Source organism: Geotrypetes seraphini, chromosome 1 (genome assembly GCF_902459505.1).
Source record: "Geotrypetes seraphini chromosome 1, aGeoSer1.1, whole genome shotgun sequence".
NCBI lineage: Eukaryota > Metazoa > Chordata > Amphibia > Gymnophiona > Dermophiidae > Geotrypetes > Geotrypetes seraphini.
The window spans coordinates 253675160-253691966 of record NC_047084.1 but is presented as its reverse complement, the minus strand read 5'-3'; the positions used below and the strand labels follow the sequence as shown (position 1 = coordinate 253691966).

The window sequence follows — 16807 nt, the reverse complement described above, 5'->3', positions numbered from 1 at the left end:
CATTAACTTCAGCTGTGTTCTCCCTTTTACATTCCATATCTGTTCCGTCGGCTTCTGTTTCACTCAGAACCCCTTAGCTACACTGCAGGTTTTCTTCTTTAGCCAGCCAATACATCACCCGTCAGTCATGTTTTTGCCTGCTTCCTATTGGCTGACTAAGGTTCCTTAGGAATGACTTACTAATGTATTGTAGGGGGAGGCAGGAGCAGTACCCACAGAGACACTATCATAGCAACCTGCTTAGTAATCTTCAGTCTTGTTTTTTCCTGCAGCCTAGAAGTTGGGTATTTCCAATCCATCCCAGACCACCCTTCTTCTTCAGGAAGCTCAAGCTCTGCTTCATCTCCATGCCATTGAACCAGAACAGGGGGTTTTACTCCCGTTCTTTCCGAGCCTCGTACTCTGGCTGTCGGGTTTTGAGGCTGTCCAGCAGCCTCGATCTGCTTCGGCTACGAGGTACTCCTCCCCTTCGGGGCCCTCTGTTCGAGGCGGGATTTGGATTCCTTTTTTTCCTTGTCCTTCGAGATTCTTGTGGGATCTTTCCAGCCTGGCATGGTCTGGGCCTCAACCGTGCTTCCTGCAGGACTGCGCCTGTTTTCGAGGCTCCCCCTGCTTGGTCTCTAGGGCCTTGTGCCTCATCCTCGACTGGGCCATCGCCTAGTCCATCCTGGCCTTGTACTCCGGCTGTCCGGCTTCAGGCCGTCGAAGCACTTCGATCTGCTTCTGCCATGCGGTACTCCTCTATGTCGTGGTGCCTCTGTTTGAGGCAGGCTCGGATCCCTCTCTCCCTCATCTTTCGAGGCTCCTGTGGGACCCTTCTGGTGCCGGGCAAGGTCTTGGCCTCTCCCCAGGCTTACTGCATGCCGGTGGGTGCTTTTCCTCAGGGAGCCCCCTGATTGGTCTCTGGGGTTTGGTTCCTTGTCCTCGACTGGGCCTCATGCTCGTCCTCGACTGCATCTTCGTTTGGTCACTCCAGACCCTGTGCTCTTGCTGTCCAGTATCGAGGCCGTTGAGAGGCCTCTCTCAGTTTTTGCCTCGAGGTGCTCCTCTCCATGAGGCACCTCTGTTTGTGGCAGGTTTCAGATCCCCCCTTTTCCCTTGTGCTTTGAGGCTCTTTGGGGTCTGTTCTAGGTCTGGGTAGGGTCTCATGCTGGAGGTCCTTGTTTGCCTTGTTCCACGCCTCCTCGTTCTTTTTTTCGAGGCCCCGGACTCCTCTTTTGAGGCCTGCTGTGGGAGCTCCTAGTTCTCCCATTCTCCGAGGCTTGTATGAGGGCACTCATTTTCTCATACTCTCCCTCGAGTACACATGGTCCACCTACCGTCAGTTGCTGTGGACTTTTTCCTCTACAGTCGCTACCCTTCTGTGGTACTGGGTCTTCGGGCTTGCTTACAGATTCGGGTTCATGGATTTCATCCTTCCGGACTGCCTGGCCAGTCTGCCCGACCTGGGTTATGGTTTGTTGCTGAATCCCTTGCGGACCTATCATCTGCATCGATATTCCCAGTATTCTCCTATGGCTTGTTCCTGGCCTCCACCTCGGACTCAGCCTCTGCGACTCTGTCAGCATGCTCCCCAGCCTGCTGCTGTGGTTTGCCTTTGCAGTCTCTTCTTTCCAATTTTTCTGTCGACTCTGGGAACTGTTTCCCCCTCTGGGTTTTGTATCACCGTCGAGGGGGATAAGCTGCTTCCAATCCCTTGAGGGCTCAAGGCGATTGGTTCTGCTCTCTTGGTCTCCTGGAGACTTTCTTTTCTTCCGATTCATTTAGCCTCGCAGATCCCTCAGATTTCAGGTGGGAAATCTTCCCGTTCAGTACTGAGTCCTTTTTGGTCTCGCCTTTCTCGTCCAACAGTTTTCTCCTGATGCCTGGTTGTGGTGCTGGCAGCCCTGCAAATGCTGGGTCTTCAGATCTTTTCTTTTTTCGGTGACAGACTTCTTGAATCCTCATCTTGCCAGGTGGTTCTTCTGGCGTCGTAACGACCTATGGAGTTTTCACTTTGCGGTGTCTCCTTTCTTGAGACAGTCTCTCCACTTGTGGAGGCTCTCTTTTACAGACTCTTCCGCTCCGCTTGGAGGGCTCCTCTCGATGGTCTCCATTCTTTAGTTTATTGGTCCAGCACGGATTGACCTGTCATGCCACTCTGTTGGTGCTCCGAGCCGTTTTCAATGCTCTGCAAGCTTTTTGTCCTCTGCTTCGTGATCACGGGGTCCTTTTTCGGACGGACACCCATGTAGCTTTGTCTTTTGTCAACGTACAGGGCACCGCGGGTTCCCTGCCTCTTTGCCGGAGAGCACAGGGGATTTGGCCCTGGGCGATGTGTCTGGCTTGGAGGGAGACTCCGCAGATGGATCTGTTTGCATCCCCCCTCAACCACATGTTGCCTTGTTTCTGCTCTGGGATTTACTCCCCTCGCCGGCTTGAGGCGGTTGTTTACCTTCTGGATTGGATGAACCTATTTCTATATGCGATCCCTCCATTCCCTCTGATTCTGATGACTCTCGTTTTCCTTGAGTCAGTCCCTGCCACTGTGCTTCTGATAGATCCTCAGTGGCCCTATCTACCCGGATACTCCCTTCTCATTCAACTCAGTGCCAGGGAGCCTCAGCTTCTTCCTGTTTGTCCTTCTCTGCTACCTCAGAGTTTGGGTTCTCTGCTTCCTCCCAACCTGCAGTCTCTAAGCTTACCAGCTTGGTTCCTCTACTACTGTTTCCTGGTTCCTGTTTTCACATTCTATACAGGATGTTCTTGAGGCTTCTCGGGACCGGTCCACTAGGCGGATTTACACTCACCGGTGGACTAGCTTTTCTTCTTGATGTGCTATGCCTCGCAGGGAGCTGCAATCTGCCTCCTTGTCTTCTGTACTGGATTTCCTGCTGCACTGATCTGGGGCTGGTCTCAAATCAACATCCATTCGAGTCCACCTCAGTGCCTTTGCTGCTTTTCTTCAGGTTGATATAGCCTCCCTTTGAGCCAATCGTTCGGGATCATTTGAGGTGTCTCATTTGGAAGGTTTTCTTGTTGCACTCACGTCTTGCACCCATTGGCTGGCTAAGCTTCTTTAGGAATGTCTGACCAATGTGCTGCAGCTATTTTTGTTTAACTTTCCATGCCTTCCCAAGCTTGCATTAACTTCAGCCGTGTTCTCCCTTTTATATTCCATAGGTCTTTATCTGCGTCATTTCGTATGTTACTATCTGTTGCCTCAATTTCTCTTTACCTTGGAACTCCTTAGCTACACTGCAGATTTTCTTGCTTAGCCAGTCAATAAGCTGGAGAAGAGACAGGACCAATATGTTATGATACATCATTCTTTTACATTCCATATCTCTTCCCTCAGCCTCTCTTTCCCTCAGAATCCCTTATCTACTGCAGGTTTTTTTTTCCTTAGCTAGCCAATAAGTTGCACAAGAGAAAGGACCAATAGGTTATAATACATCAGCCTTCAGCCCTGGTTTTCCCTGTTTCTTATTGTCTGACTAAACTTCCTTAGGAATGTATGATCAATGGGCTGCAGAGGGGAGGTGGATGCAGTATCTATAGAGACAGTGCCTTAGACACCTGCGTAATGTGAGAGGTGTGAAAAGAGAACTTTTATAATCCAGTATTTTTATAATAATACTTTTGCTAATACTTTTTGTATAACCTGGTGTTAATTATTGCATACTGAAGTGGTATGCAGAAACTGCCTGGGAGGAAGGGGATGGAGGTGAGGGATGAGTAAGGTGACCATTCATCCCATTTTGAATGAGACCGTCCCATTTTCAGACCCCAGTGTCCCCACACACAGCTTCGGGACGCCGAAATATCCCGTTTTCAGGGACAGCGTCCCGAAGCTGTACTTGTGGACAATGGGACAGGTGTCCCTACCTGCTGCACATAAAAAAAAAGCCTCCATCCTTCCTTTCCCCCGGTCTGCTGCTATCTTACCTCCCTGCTGCTGCTAATCGCCAACACTAAGTCTTCTTCCCGACGTCAATTCTGACTTTATGAGTCTCTGGTTGCAGTTTCTTCTTTTGACCGGGCATCCAATATTTCTTCACTTCTTTCAGCCTCCTGTATGCTTCCTCCCCTCCAGACCTCATTTCCTCCCCCAACTTTTTCTTCCTCTCTCCCTGCCCCCTCCTCTTTCTTTCTTTCTTCCTGCCCCCTTCTTTCTTTCTGTCTGTCTTTATTTCTGTCTCCCTGCTCCCCCTTTCTTTCTGTCTGTCTTTCTCTCTCCAAGCTCCCTTTCTTTCTTTGTCTCCCAGTCCCCCCTTTCTTTCTTTGTTTCCCTTCTTTCTGTTTGTCTTCCTTTCCCCCCCTTTCTTTCTTTCTGTTTCCCTTCTTTCTGTCTCCCTGTTCCCACTTTCTTTCCTTATTTCTGTTTCCCTTCTTTCTTTCTGTCTCTTTCTTTCTGTCTCCCTGTCCTCCCTTTCTTTCTTTCTGTCTCCCTGTCCCCTTGCTTTCTTTCTCCCTGCCCTCTCCTAAGCCACTGCCGTCACCATCGGGGAACAGGCCCCCAAGCCACACCGCCCCAAGGTCTCCCTGCTTCATGACGCAGAAGCGCCAGGCCGACCAACCTTCCTCTCCCTGACATCAATTTTGACATCAGAGAGGAAGTTCCGGGCCAGCCAAGCAGTGATTGGCTGGCCCGGAACTTCCTCTCCAACGTCAGAATTGACGTCGGGGAGAGGAAGGATGGTCGGCCCAGAGCTTCTTCGTCTTGTTTAGCGATTGACTCGCATTGCCTTCGTGATATACTGGTTGATCACGATCAACCTTTTGGGCACCCCTGCTCTAAATTATACCATTCTCTCAGGTTTTTGCAGCCCAAATACATGACCTTGCATTTCTTAGCATTAAATTTTAGTTGCCAAATTTCAGACCATTCCTCAATCTTTGCTAGGTCCTTCCTCATGTTATCCATACCATCAGGGGTGTCTATTCTATGCAAAGTTTGGTATCATCCACAAAGAGGCAAATCTTAACAGACATTCCTTCAGCAATATCGCTTACAAACATGCTAAAAAGGACAGGCCCAAGACCCAAACCTTGAGGCACACTACTGGCAACATCTGTTTCCTCAAAGCAATCTACATTAATCACTACCCTCTGATGATGCCTTCCACTGAACCAGTTCCTGACCCAGTCTGTCGGTGTGGGGCCTATCCCAAGGGCACTAAGCTTTAGTAAAAGGGCCTTATGGTATATATTTGCATGGGAGAGTAGAACATGCATGGGAAATAGGTCGAACTACCACCTATATGTTTTACTTAGAGAATACTGCAAGTTACACAGGTACCTTTGCATTTTGGTGCTCCCATTATGTTCTATGGCTAATAAAAATGCAGGTGCTTCAATGTTAGGTGCATTGATACCAAGTAACTAGTATTCAAAGAAGTAATCAGGGTTCCATAGCACTCCCCCAGGATCCCCCTGTCCCAAGGCCAACCTGTACCTGCCACAATATAAACCATTAAAGTTAGAGCAATAGTTATAACAGTCATAACAAAAGGCAATACAAGATAAAAGGATTTCTTATCATATTCCTAGCTACATAAATATGCTGAAATCTGAGAATTAATCACCTACCTGTGAATTATGTGATATGTCTGCAAATAGTCTAATGCAAGTGCAAGTTCGCAGATATATAATTTTACAGCTTCTTCATTAAAATGTACATTCTGTTGTAAGTGGTAACGTAAATCCCCTCCAAGTAGCAAATCTACTACCATGAACATGTCTTCTTCATCTTGGAAAGAGTACCTGAAAAACAATAAGGCAAAAGTACTGATTTTATTCAAATGTAAAATAACCCATTGTGATATAACTTTGACTTGAATTTGTTTTCCTCTAGTGATGTTGTGATACACCCGCTGTAAAGCCTAAAATACATATTAGAGTGAAAAAGTGTTATCTATTATTGTAGGTCATTAGGTGGTACTATTCCATTTGGGGGTCACAGAATTGTGACTGTGTTACTTTTAATTCCCATTCTTACAGATTTTTTAAAGGGAATGCTAATTCACTCCTGTCTCAAGTTGTAAAAAGGTAAAAAGTTCAAAGTGCCTAATTCCTTTGTCAATTTGAGTCGTCATCTTTTTTTTTTTTAAATTTAAAACATTTATAGTCTGCCTACCAATCTTTCTAGGAACATTACAAGAATACATTCATAATAAAACAAAATATGCTCAACATACCAAACAAACAACGAAAAAGAGGCACTGGAGATGTCGAATCCAACTAATGGTCACAATATCTTTTATTAATAATAATCACATAAAAATGTTTAAAATATATAGAATCCTGACTAGGATCCACGTTTCGGCGATGACGTCGCCTTCCTCAGGGGACAATAACGAACTCAAGATGTGCTGCAAATGGTACGTATATTGGTGTCTCTACTTCACAAATGAAGTGCCAAAAAAAATCACAGATATGGAATTATTTAATGCTTTAAATACCAATAATAGTGTCTTAAAAATAATCCTCTGCTGGATAGGTACCCAATGTAATTGCTTCAAGGTAAATATTATATGATCATAATGGGAAATCCGCATTCAGTGCCACTTGTAAAACTTGAATCTGATTTTTAGGGGCACCAAATAACAATGATTTACAGCAATCAAAACAAGAGCTAATCAAACTTTGAATCACCATTCTAAAATTAGGTAATGAAAACACTTACGGATTTGAGTTTGACCGAGTCTGAACCCAAGTATACTTATCAGAAGAGCGGATATCCCGCAACAATTTAGGCTGGCTTCTGAGATACTTGTGAAAGTCTTTGCATAACATATATATTTGTGCTCCATGAACAAAATTTCTTTGTCAGATTCAACCAGAAAGGAAACAGAGATCAGCAACGTCTTTATCTCTCTTTAGCACCCCCATGTGTCCAGACTGACTAATAGGCCAGAGATTGTTTCATTATGTAGGTAGGTGTTTAGTCATAGGAACATAAAATAAAGAGAATATTTTTCTAAAAATTAAAAAGACCTGGATGACATATATTAAGAAGTCCGTATGAAGAACATATCCTTTTAAAAGAGGATGTAATTTCAGCCAGACGTTATTCAGAAACAGAAGTTAGGCCACAGAAATAACTGTCTTAACTTGCTTGGATAGCTATCTAGGTACAGAAGCTCAAAATTAGTGGTACCTAGACAGTGTCAGGTAGCTGCAAAATAATTATATATTTAGAACTTGTATCTAGATAAGATCAAGCCCAGCACCTAATATCTGAGTACAGAAAAAACCATGCCAGCATTTAAAACAATCTGACTGTGGTGGAATTAATATTTCCCCCTAAAAATTTTGGGGTTAATATTCAAAGCAATGTAACCAGCCAGAAATGACTCCTGGCCAATTAATTCACCAGTGTGTGCTGTCCAGGGAAAGGGTCAGCACTTCTGCAAATAAGTGCCGATATCCAATACTTAACCAATACCAATACCAAATCAGACTGTATAAAATACAGTCCTACTTTTATATGGTGTCACTTATGCAGTTAAGTACTGAATATTACGTTTAACCACTTAAAAGATAGCCAGCTGCATAGACCTGAATATTCAATGCCAGTGCTCAGACATGGAGTGGAGGAGTGGCCTATTGGCTAGAGGAGTGGCCTAATGCTTAGAAGAGCTGCCTCAGCACCCTGAGGTTAGTGAGTTCAATTCCCACTACAGCTCCTTCTGACTCTGGGCAAGTCACTTAACACTTAATTGCCCCAGGCACAAAATAAGTACTTGTCTAAATATGTAAACCGCTTTGATTGTGTAAACTACACAGAAAAAGCAGTATATCATGTCCCATCCCCTTTACCCTTTACAGGGCCTGACATTGAATATCTGGGAATAATGCCAGCAGTGGCTACAAAAATGCTTACCACCTAAAAATGAAAAAGGTGAATTGAAACATTTTTTAAAATTTTCTCCTTGCTAGTCATTATAAGGACTACTGAAATTTTACATACTCATAATCTTCAATCCTGCTCGGTAATTGAAACTTTAATCACATTATAATCTACATTAAAGGCATTCACATATGCACTTAACACCATGGAAGAGTGTAAAAATGTACTGGCAACCAATTATAAACTAAACATGAATTTAAGAAAAAAAACAAGGTCAAATGCTTTCTCTTATTTAAGATCAATGAAAAGACTGTTTGAAGAACAGTGATTCATGGGTAATACTGACCATCAGTTAACGATGTTTTGCATTGTTAATGATCATTTATAGTTCAGTGAAACATTTATGAATCATTGCTTATGATTCACTTGTACTTTCTGGCATTTGCCACCTTCTGCTTGTGGAAACATTTGGTTCTATATTAATACCTTTCAAGTTTTTAAACGTCTGGATCGTATCTCCCCTGTCCCTCCTCTCCTCCAGAGTCTACATATTTAGGTCATCCAGTCTCTTCTCATACTTCTTTTGGTTCAAACCCCTTACCATTTCCGTTGCCTTCCTCTGGACCCACTTCAAGACTTTTTATATCCTTCACCAGATACGGCGTTCAAAATTGAATGCAAAAAAAAAAAAATTAACCTCCTCTTTTGCTAAGGTTCGCTAACCAGTTAGTGCGTGCTAATCGAATTAGTGTGCGCTAAATGCTAATTCATCCATAGACTAACACTCATGCATGCATTAGCATTTAGCGCGCGCTAAATCAATTTGCATATGCTAATCGGTTAGCGCACTTTAGCAAAAGAGGGCCTAAGTTGCAATAGATTAGGTCAAGTTAGGTTTCTCTAATCATCGAAAGGGTAAACTGCATGTTGTGGCTCAGGGAGCTGCAAAGTTGTCATTACCCAGATATCATTTGCTCTTGGTGTAAATATGAACCGTGCCACGGTCTTGCTTCTCATAGTGAAGGCATGAAGGGAGGTTGTGGAGCCAGCTGCACTGGCCACCCTCGCGTTGCCTCCTCACCAACCCCCATTGACCCAGCGTGCTTCTTCAAGCCCCCCTGAATCCTGCTTGAAAATTTTACCACTGGAGTGTGAACACGAAGAGAGCTGGAGGATAGATTTACGCCTCGGGGGGGGGAAAGGTGCCATGTTAGTGTCAGCTCTCGTGCACTCAAGCATAAAACCTCTTCATAAATACTGCAATATTACTTTACGTTTTGTCCTAGATGCAGGGGATGCTCTTTTACACTGACACATATTTTCCCTGAACCTTTTTCTTTAAACAGATTGAGTATGTCACTGCCATATGCAAGCCAGTCTTCCATTACTCCTTCTTATTATTGTGCAGTCTTGATGCTATTCATTTTGATTAATTGTTTCATGAATTGAAGATGACAGGAAAATACGCTGCCATTCACCTGTGAAAGAGTACGTTAATGTTCAAGAATAATACGATGACGTGAGATGTGCTTCATAAGTAACCAGTGATCCTCTTCTCTGCTTATGGACAAATGACTTATTAATACATAGGCTGGCTGATTCTAAAGACTATTAAAGAGGTCTCTTATATTAATAATAACAAGAGATACTGTAGTGGTCTGCGTGAGCTGCATGTGATGTTTGAGGACGATGTGGGTTTCTGTTTATTTGTTTTGTGTTTAGATGTGTTGCAGTTTCAGTACATGGATGGCCTCGACTGTTTGCTGGTGATGCAGGAAGACTTCATCCCCTGACGCAGCATAGTGAAACGGAGATTTCCCCGTCGGGCACGACTGGCTGCGGGGGGCCAGGTGGGCTAGCACGATTCTGGGTGCTTGGAAGTTAGCCTGGACACTGTTTGCAGCTACGTTTCCCAGACCTCGTTCCATTGGCCTGACCCAGTATGGCTATTCTTATGTTCTTATCACTTACATAATGTAACAAAATTAGGCTCCCCTTTACAAAGTTGCGCAGCCGAGTGCCACGCGGCAAATGCTCCAGCACCCATTCAATTCCTATAGGCGTCGGAGTATTCACCACACCGGCCTGCGCTGCCAGCTTTTGTAAGAGGGGGGATTTAGCTAATTGGTGCTAAATTGGCCCTAAATTGGAGATAAGTTTCAAGTTTTATTTAAAATTTGATAAATCGCTTAATCACATTTCAAAGCGATGAACATTGATAAAAAAGGAATTTACAACATTAAAGGGGACCATATATTGAACGTACAAAAGACACAGAGGACTTAAAGAACCAAAAAGGAAAGAAGGGGAGGAAATACAATATTAGATAGGAAAGAAGACGAATAGGGGAAGAACAGCAGCAAGGGTAAGGAGAAACTAAAGAGAATGGAGAGAATAGAAGGAAGATGACCTCTGCAAGAAGACAAATAGGGGAAGGGGAAGGAGAAACCAAAGAGAATGGAGAGAATAGAAGAAAGACGACCTCTGCAAGAAGACAAATAGGGGAAGAGCAGCAGGAAGGTAAGGAGAAACTAAAGAGAATGGAAAGAATAGAAGGAAGATGACCTCTGCAAGAAGACAAATAGGGGAAGAACAGCAGGAAGGGTAAGGAGAAATCAAAGAGAATGGAGAGAATAGAAGGAAGACGACCTCTGCAAGAAGACAAATAGGGGAAGAACAGCAGGAAGGGTAAGGAGAAATCAAAGAGAATGGAGAGAATAGAAGGAAGACGACCTCTGCAAGAAGACAAATAGGGGAAGAACAGCAGGAAGGGTAAGGAGAAATCAAAGAGAATGGAGAGAATAGAAGGAAGACGACCTCTGCAAGAAGACAAGTAGGGGAAGAACAGCAGGAAGGGTAAGGAGAAACCAAAGAGAATGGAAAGAATAGAAAGAGGACTACCAATACCAATAACTGGTGTTAACAAGCACTGAAAAATAAAATCAAAGTAGACTGTGGAGGATAATGCTCTTGATGCTTTTTTATTGGTATACTGCACAAAAAAATCAGACAATCTAAGTGATAATCAGTTTCCCCTGATGATGCTCTGGTGAAACGGGGTCTCCCGTTGGGATTACAAAGTGTTGACCTGCCAGCATGAAAGGCTTCTACAGATAAGTGAACTGTGACTATTTCCAATGTGCAATGTGCTTGGGATTATGTCAATGAACTGATTTGAACTGAATTGGTTACATTGGTATTGTGTTATGCTATAGTGCCTCTCACTGCCGCGATATATCGGCAGCAAATAATAAGCACCTGCCTGAGCAGGTAGCTGGTGTGCCTGGAATATACAGTGGAGTTCTTTTGACCTGTGGGTATGCTTTGATGTGGCTGTGTGCTGTTTGTATTGCCCCTGTAGGTTTTGAGGTCTTTTTTTCTCCACTCTTCATATATTCTATTGAGGCTGCCTATCTTTCTCTTTTAGAGGAAGAGAGTTGCTATAAAGTATTCTGATTGATTTCAACTACCCCACTATTGACAGAGCAAATGTAACATCAGGACATGCTAGGGAGATAAAATTCCTTAAGAAATCAAAGACGGCTTTATGGAGCAGCTGGTTCAGGAACCAAGAAGAGGTGAAGAAATTCTATATCTAGTTCTTAGTGGAGCGCATGAATTAGTGAGGGAGTTTAATGGTGCCAGGGCCAATTGATAACAGTGTTCATAACATGATCAGATTTGATATAATCTCTGGAATAAGTTTACACAGGAAATCTAATACAATAGCACTTAACTTTAAAAAGGAGACTATGATAACATGAAGAGAATGGTAATAAAAGAAACTTAGAGGCACAGCTGCAAAGGTCAAAAATATACATCAGGAAAGGATGTTATTTAAAAATACCATCCTGGAAGCCCAGACTAGATATATTACAGGTATTAAAAAAGGAGGAAGGAAGACCAAACAGCAGCCACTGTGGTTAATGAGCGAGGTGAAGGAAGCTATTAGAGCTAAAAGAGAATCTTTCAGAAAGATAATTGTAAACAACGCAAGGAATGTCAAGTCAAATGCAAACTACTAATAAGGAAGGTGAAGAAAGACCTTGAAAAGAAGATTTTGCTGGAAGCAAAAACAAAGAGTAAAAACTTTTTTAGGTATATTAAAAGCAAGAAGAATGGAAGAGAATTGGTTGGACTGCTAGATGACCGAGGGCTAAAAGGGGCTCTCAGGGAAGTCAAGGCCATAGTGGAGTGATTTAATTAATTCTTTGCCCTGGTATTCACTGAGGAAGATGTGGGGGAGTTACCAGTGTCAGAAATGGTATTCATTTCTGATGAATCAGAGAAACTAAAACAAATCTCTATAACACTGGATGATGTAATGGGTCAGTTTGACAAACTGAACAGTAGCAAATCATCTGGACTGGATGGCATATATCCCAGAGTGCTGATAGAATTGAAAAATGAACATGCAGAGCTAGTGTTAGTAATTTGTAATATATTTTTTTTAATCCAGCATAGTACCGGAAGACTAGAGGATGGCCAATATGGAACCAATTTTTTAAAAGGATTCCAGAGGTGATCCAGGAAATTATAGACTGGTGAGTCTGATGTTAGTGCCGGGCAAAATGGTAGAGACTATTATAAAGAACAAATAAGCATGATTAATGAGAAAAAAAATAACATGTATTTAGTCAAAGGGCAAAGCACATGTGTGTGTGTATATATATATATATATATCTAATATAATAAAACGCTAGGCCGCGCATGCGCACTTCCTAAGTGTGCGCTGGTTTTCCGTGAGCTGTAGCGACACATAGGAAGTGCGCATGCGCGGCTTACGATCTGTCCTGCTCCCTGTTGAAAGACATGTGCACTCGCGCCGCGTGTTTGCGCATCACAAAAGCTTCCCTGCTCTCCACTTCACAATACGGCCCTACCGGCCGAAGCGCTAGCGAGCTGCGGAACTGGTGGTGATGGTGGACGCCCTCAGGTATCAGTTTGACATTAGGATGGTGGGGTGGGGAGGCCTGCGGAGCCCAGCAACTTTCTGCTGCCCGGCACCCGAGTCATTTGCCGCCTCCCCCTTCCCTTCCCGCGGGCCCGACTGGCGATTTAAGCAGCGTGCGCAACAGTCTTCACATGCTGCTTCGGGCCCTTCTATTGCCCTGATTTGCTCTGGACGTGTCAGAGTAAATCAGGGCAGTAGAAGGACCCGAAGCAGCGTGTGAAGACTGCGGCACACGCTGCTTGAATCGCCATGTGTAGTCGGGCCCAAGGGAAGGGGGGGCAGCAAAGGACTCGGGCCCGCGTTTGTAGTCACCACTGTGGGAAGGGAAAGGGGGTAGAGGAAACGCTAATGCTGCTGCACAGGGAACTGGTGTGGGGGGAGGGAAATGGAAGGGGGAGGGAATGCTGCTTTGGACACACAGACAGAGGAAGGAAGGGAGACAGAAAGACACAGGGGCAGGTGCACAGGGAACTGGTGTGGGGGGAGGGAATGCTGCTTTGGACAGACAGACAGAGGGAGGAAGGGAGACAGAAAGAAAAGAAGAAAGACACAGGGGCAGGGAGATATACAGAAAGACAAACAGACAAAGGGGGCCAGGGACAGAGACAGACAAAAAGAAAGACAGCGGGAGTCACGTCAGGAGGGGTGCGGGATGGTAGTGGACAGCCAAGGAAAAAGAAAGAAAGAAAGACAGAAATACAGAAAGCGGCTAAGGAGAGAGAGAGAAAGAAATAAAGACAGACACACACACATATATTCTAGCACCCATTAATGTAACGGGCTATAAGACTAGTATATATATATACACACAATAGGTTTAGTATGCTATATATATATATATATATATGTATATGCTATATATATATATAGCATACTAAACCTATTGTGTGTATATATATATACTAGTCTTATAGCCCGTTACATTAATGGGTGCTAGAATATATGTGTGTGTGTCTGTCTTTATTTCTTTCTCTCTCTCTCCTTAGCCGCTTTCTGTATTTCTGTCTTTCTTTCTTTCTTTTTCCTTGGCTGTCCACTACCATCCCGCACCCCTCCTGACGTGACTCCCGCTGTCTTTCTTTTTGTCTGTCTCTGTCCCTGGCCCCCTTTGTCTGTTTGTCTTTCTGTATATCTCCCTGCCCCTGTGTCTTTCTTCTTTTCTTTCTGTCTCCCTTCCTCCCTCTGTCTGTCTGTCCAAAGCAGCATTCCCTCCCCCCACACCAGTTCCCTGTGCACCTGCCCCTGTGTCTTTCTGTCTCCCTTCCTTCCTCTGTCTGTGTGTCCAAAGCAGCATTCCCTCCCCCTTCCATTTCCCTCCCCCCACACCAGTTCCCTGTGCAGCAGCATTAGCATTTCCTCTACCCCCTTTCCCTTCCCACAGTGGTGACTACAAACGCGGGCCCGAGTCCTTTGCTGCCCCCCCTTCCCTTGGGGGAAGTATGCTATATAGGTTTAGTATGCTATATATATATATATATATATATGTATATATATATATATATATATATATATATATATATAGCATACTAAACCTATTGTGGGGGGTAAAGAGAACTCGTCTTTGACAATAATAGAAAAAGATGTTTAATAATGCATTACTCAAGTAATGCACACGTATATGTGTACGCCTCTGGCATGCCTAAATGATACCTAAGTCGCATCCAGCAAATTCGCATCCACCTAATGCCCAAAAGTAGACCTGGTTTGTAACACCTACAGTTTAGGCGAGAATGTAGACATGTTAGGACACTGAGCAACATGTGATTCTGCAAATGGACATCCATATCAAAGCCATGCCCATGCCTATCCTGTTAGGCGTGGCTTTTTCCGATGGGCGTCTACGAAATTGTGGACGCCCATTTTATGAATCGCACACAGCCTTTGGAGGTCTAACTTTCAATTATTGCTTGTTAAAGTTATTAATTGGGCTTATTATCCAATTTATTTCGACGCCTAAGTCACTGGACATCCACATTGTGGACGCCTAACTTTAGGCGCCCTTTACAGAATTTGCCCCTTACTGTATAATTTAAAATATCTGCAAACTGTACCCAGTCTGTTCTGCTGCATACTGAACTATGTAAATCTAACCCAAAGCAATACATATTTCCTTTATATCTACAGTATTTAAATTTGAATTTTGTATGTAATAATGTGATATCCTTTTTCACATTAAAGATATATTAAAGTGCAAATTATATTTCATTCCATTGTACAAAGGTTACGTGAACTGGATGAGCATGAGTAAAAAATTTTTTTAAAAAAACCCCAACACATACCCACATTCTCTCCTGGGAAAATAATTTTGGAAAGCACAACTAGAAGAGATCCATTACAATCAGGATGTGGCAGCTGGATATGTCGAGTGTATGGCCGATATAATAATTTATAGGAACATGCTCCAATGGACGCAGCAAATGAATAAATTGAGTCTAGCAATTAACCATGTACAAATAACACGAATCCAGCATGAGGTATAAATAAAAGTCTATCAGTTGCAAATTAATTCTTTTTAAAGTTTATGGACTAATTCAATGAAGATTTCTTCTTTTTTTTTTCATCATGGGCACAGTATGGGAAAAGGCCTTTCTTGAATGAGATACTTAATTTATAGAAAGAGAAATAGTTCACCAAGCAACTTAGCCTACAGCTCAATCAATACCATTAAATGTAAGAATCTAATTAAAAGATGCCTGCCTTTTGGATTGGAACGTTTTGCACATTACAGATATACTTACAATTATACTCTTATTTTTTAAATTATTGAACCTTTGGTCATATGATCAAACTGAGGGCTCCTTTTACAAAGTGACACTACCAATTTTTCTAGGCATTTGTATATTTTGTTTTGAAAGGAAAAAAACCACATAGAAACATGATGGCAGATAAAGGCCAAATGGCCCATCTAGTCTGCCCTTCCACACCATCCACTATCTCCTCCTCTCCCTAAGAGATCCCACATGCCTATCCCACACTATCTTAAATTCAGAAAGTCTTCATCTCTACCTCCTCCACCGGGAGACTATTCCACACATCTACATTACTCCTGAGCTATTCAATTCCCATGGGCTTCTTTGCATTTGGTATATGCTAATCAGTAGTGCTGCTTTGTAAACGGAGCTCTGAGTGAGGTATTTAGTAACATGCTTTAACTCGATGATCTCCAAAGCATTGCCTCATGACCAAATAGGCCCCCATGGGGCTGCAATGCTCTTTAAATCCTGTAAATTCATTAATTTCTATTTTGCTCACTTGATATAGTAACTTCAAACAAATGTTCATGTGTTAGTCAGGTATCTTATTTATGGAATTTGCTACTGTTGACAATCCAAAATAAAGTGTGTTTTTAAAATATACCCTTGAAGTGTTGTAGAATCAATATTAGTATTAATTTTCAGGGTTTTAATACCCAGTCTGAACAAGCAAGTCAAAGCAGTTTACAAAATTTGTGTAAGCTTGAAACCTTTTGGTAGTCCTCAGAGCTATCTTGTATTCGCACCGCAGCCCTTTACATGAAAAAGGTTGGAGACCACTGCATTAACTGATTAACATACATTTATGCACATTAGCATGCAAATTAGAATATCAGATATTGGGCGCAGATCCCAAATCAACGTCCTCCTCCCCCCCAAAAAAAATAGTTAATAGGTTCCAATGATTTAATTATAGGAGCTATTAAGCACTTAACTGGCAGTAATTATGATTTGGACACTGATCTGGCTGATTGTTATTCTGTAACAGTGGGTGCTCAATTGGATTGTGTGCAACTCAGAAGGGGCCATGGAAGGGGCATGGGTGGATCAGGGGTCTTCACAGAAGATGCAGTGTTACAAAATACCAGGTTTCAGCTGCCCAAAGTTGAGTGCTGAATCTGGTACTCAATATCAGAGCCTGATGGCACCTGATTCACAAAGAAGTACATAGCTCAAAAAACATATCCATGATCCACCCCTAACCAGGCCCGTTTTTTGTGTAGAAGCTTTGGGCTAGACGCCTACTTGAGAATGTTGACCAAGAAT

The 16807-nt window shown here is 43.1% G+C and overlaps 1 protein-coding gene across 1 annotated transcript in view; it reads right to left on the bottom strand.

Moving 5' to 3' along the window:
- STK32B (serine/threonine kinase 32B) overlaps positions 1–16807 on the bottom strand; it is a 353804-nt gene that overhangs the window by 208171 nt on the left and 128826 nt on the right. The window contains exon 4 of the mRNA XM_033949387.1: positions 5572–5745. Coding sequence (XP_033805278.1) covers positions 5572–5745 — 174 coding nt within the window. The remainder of the gene's footprint in view (positions 1–5571; positions 5746–16807) is intronic.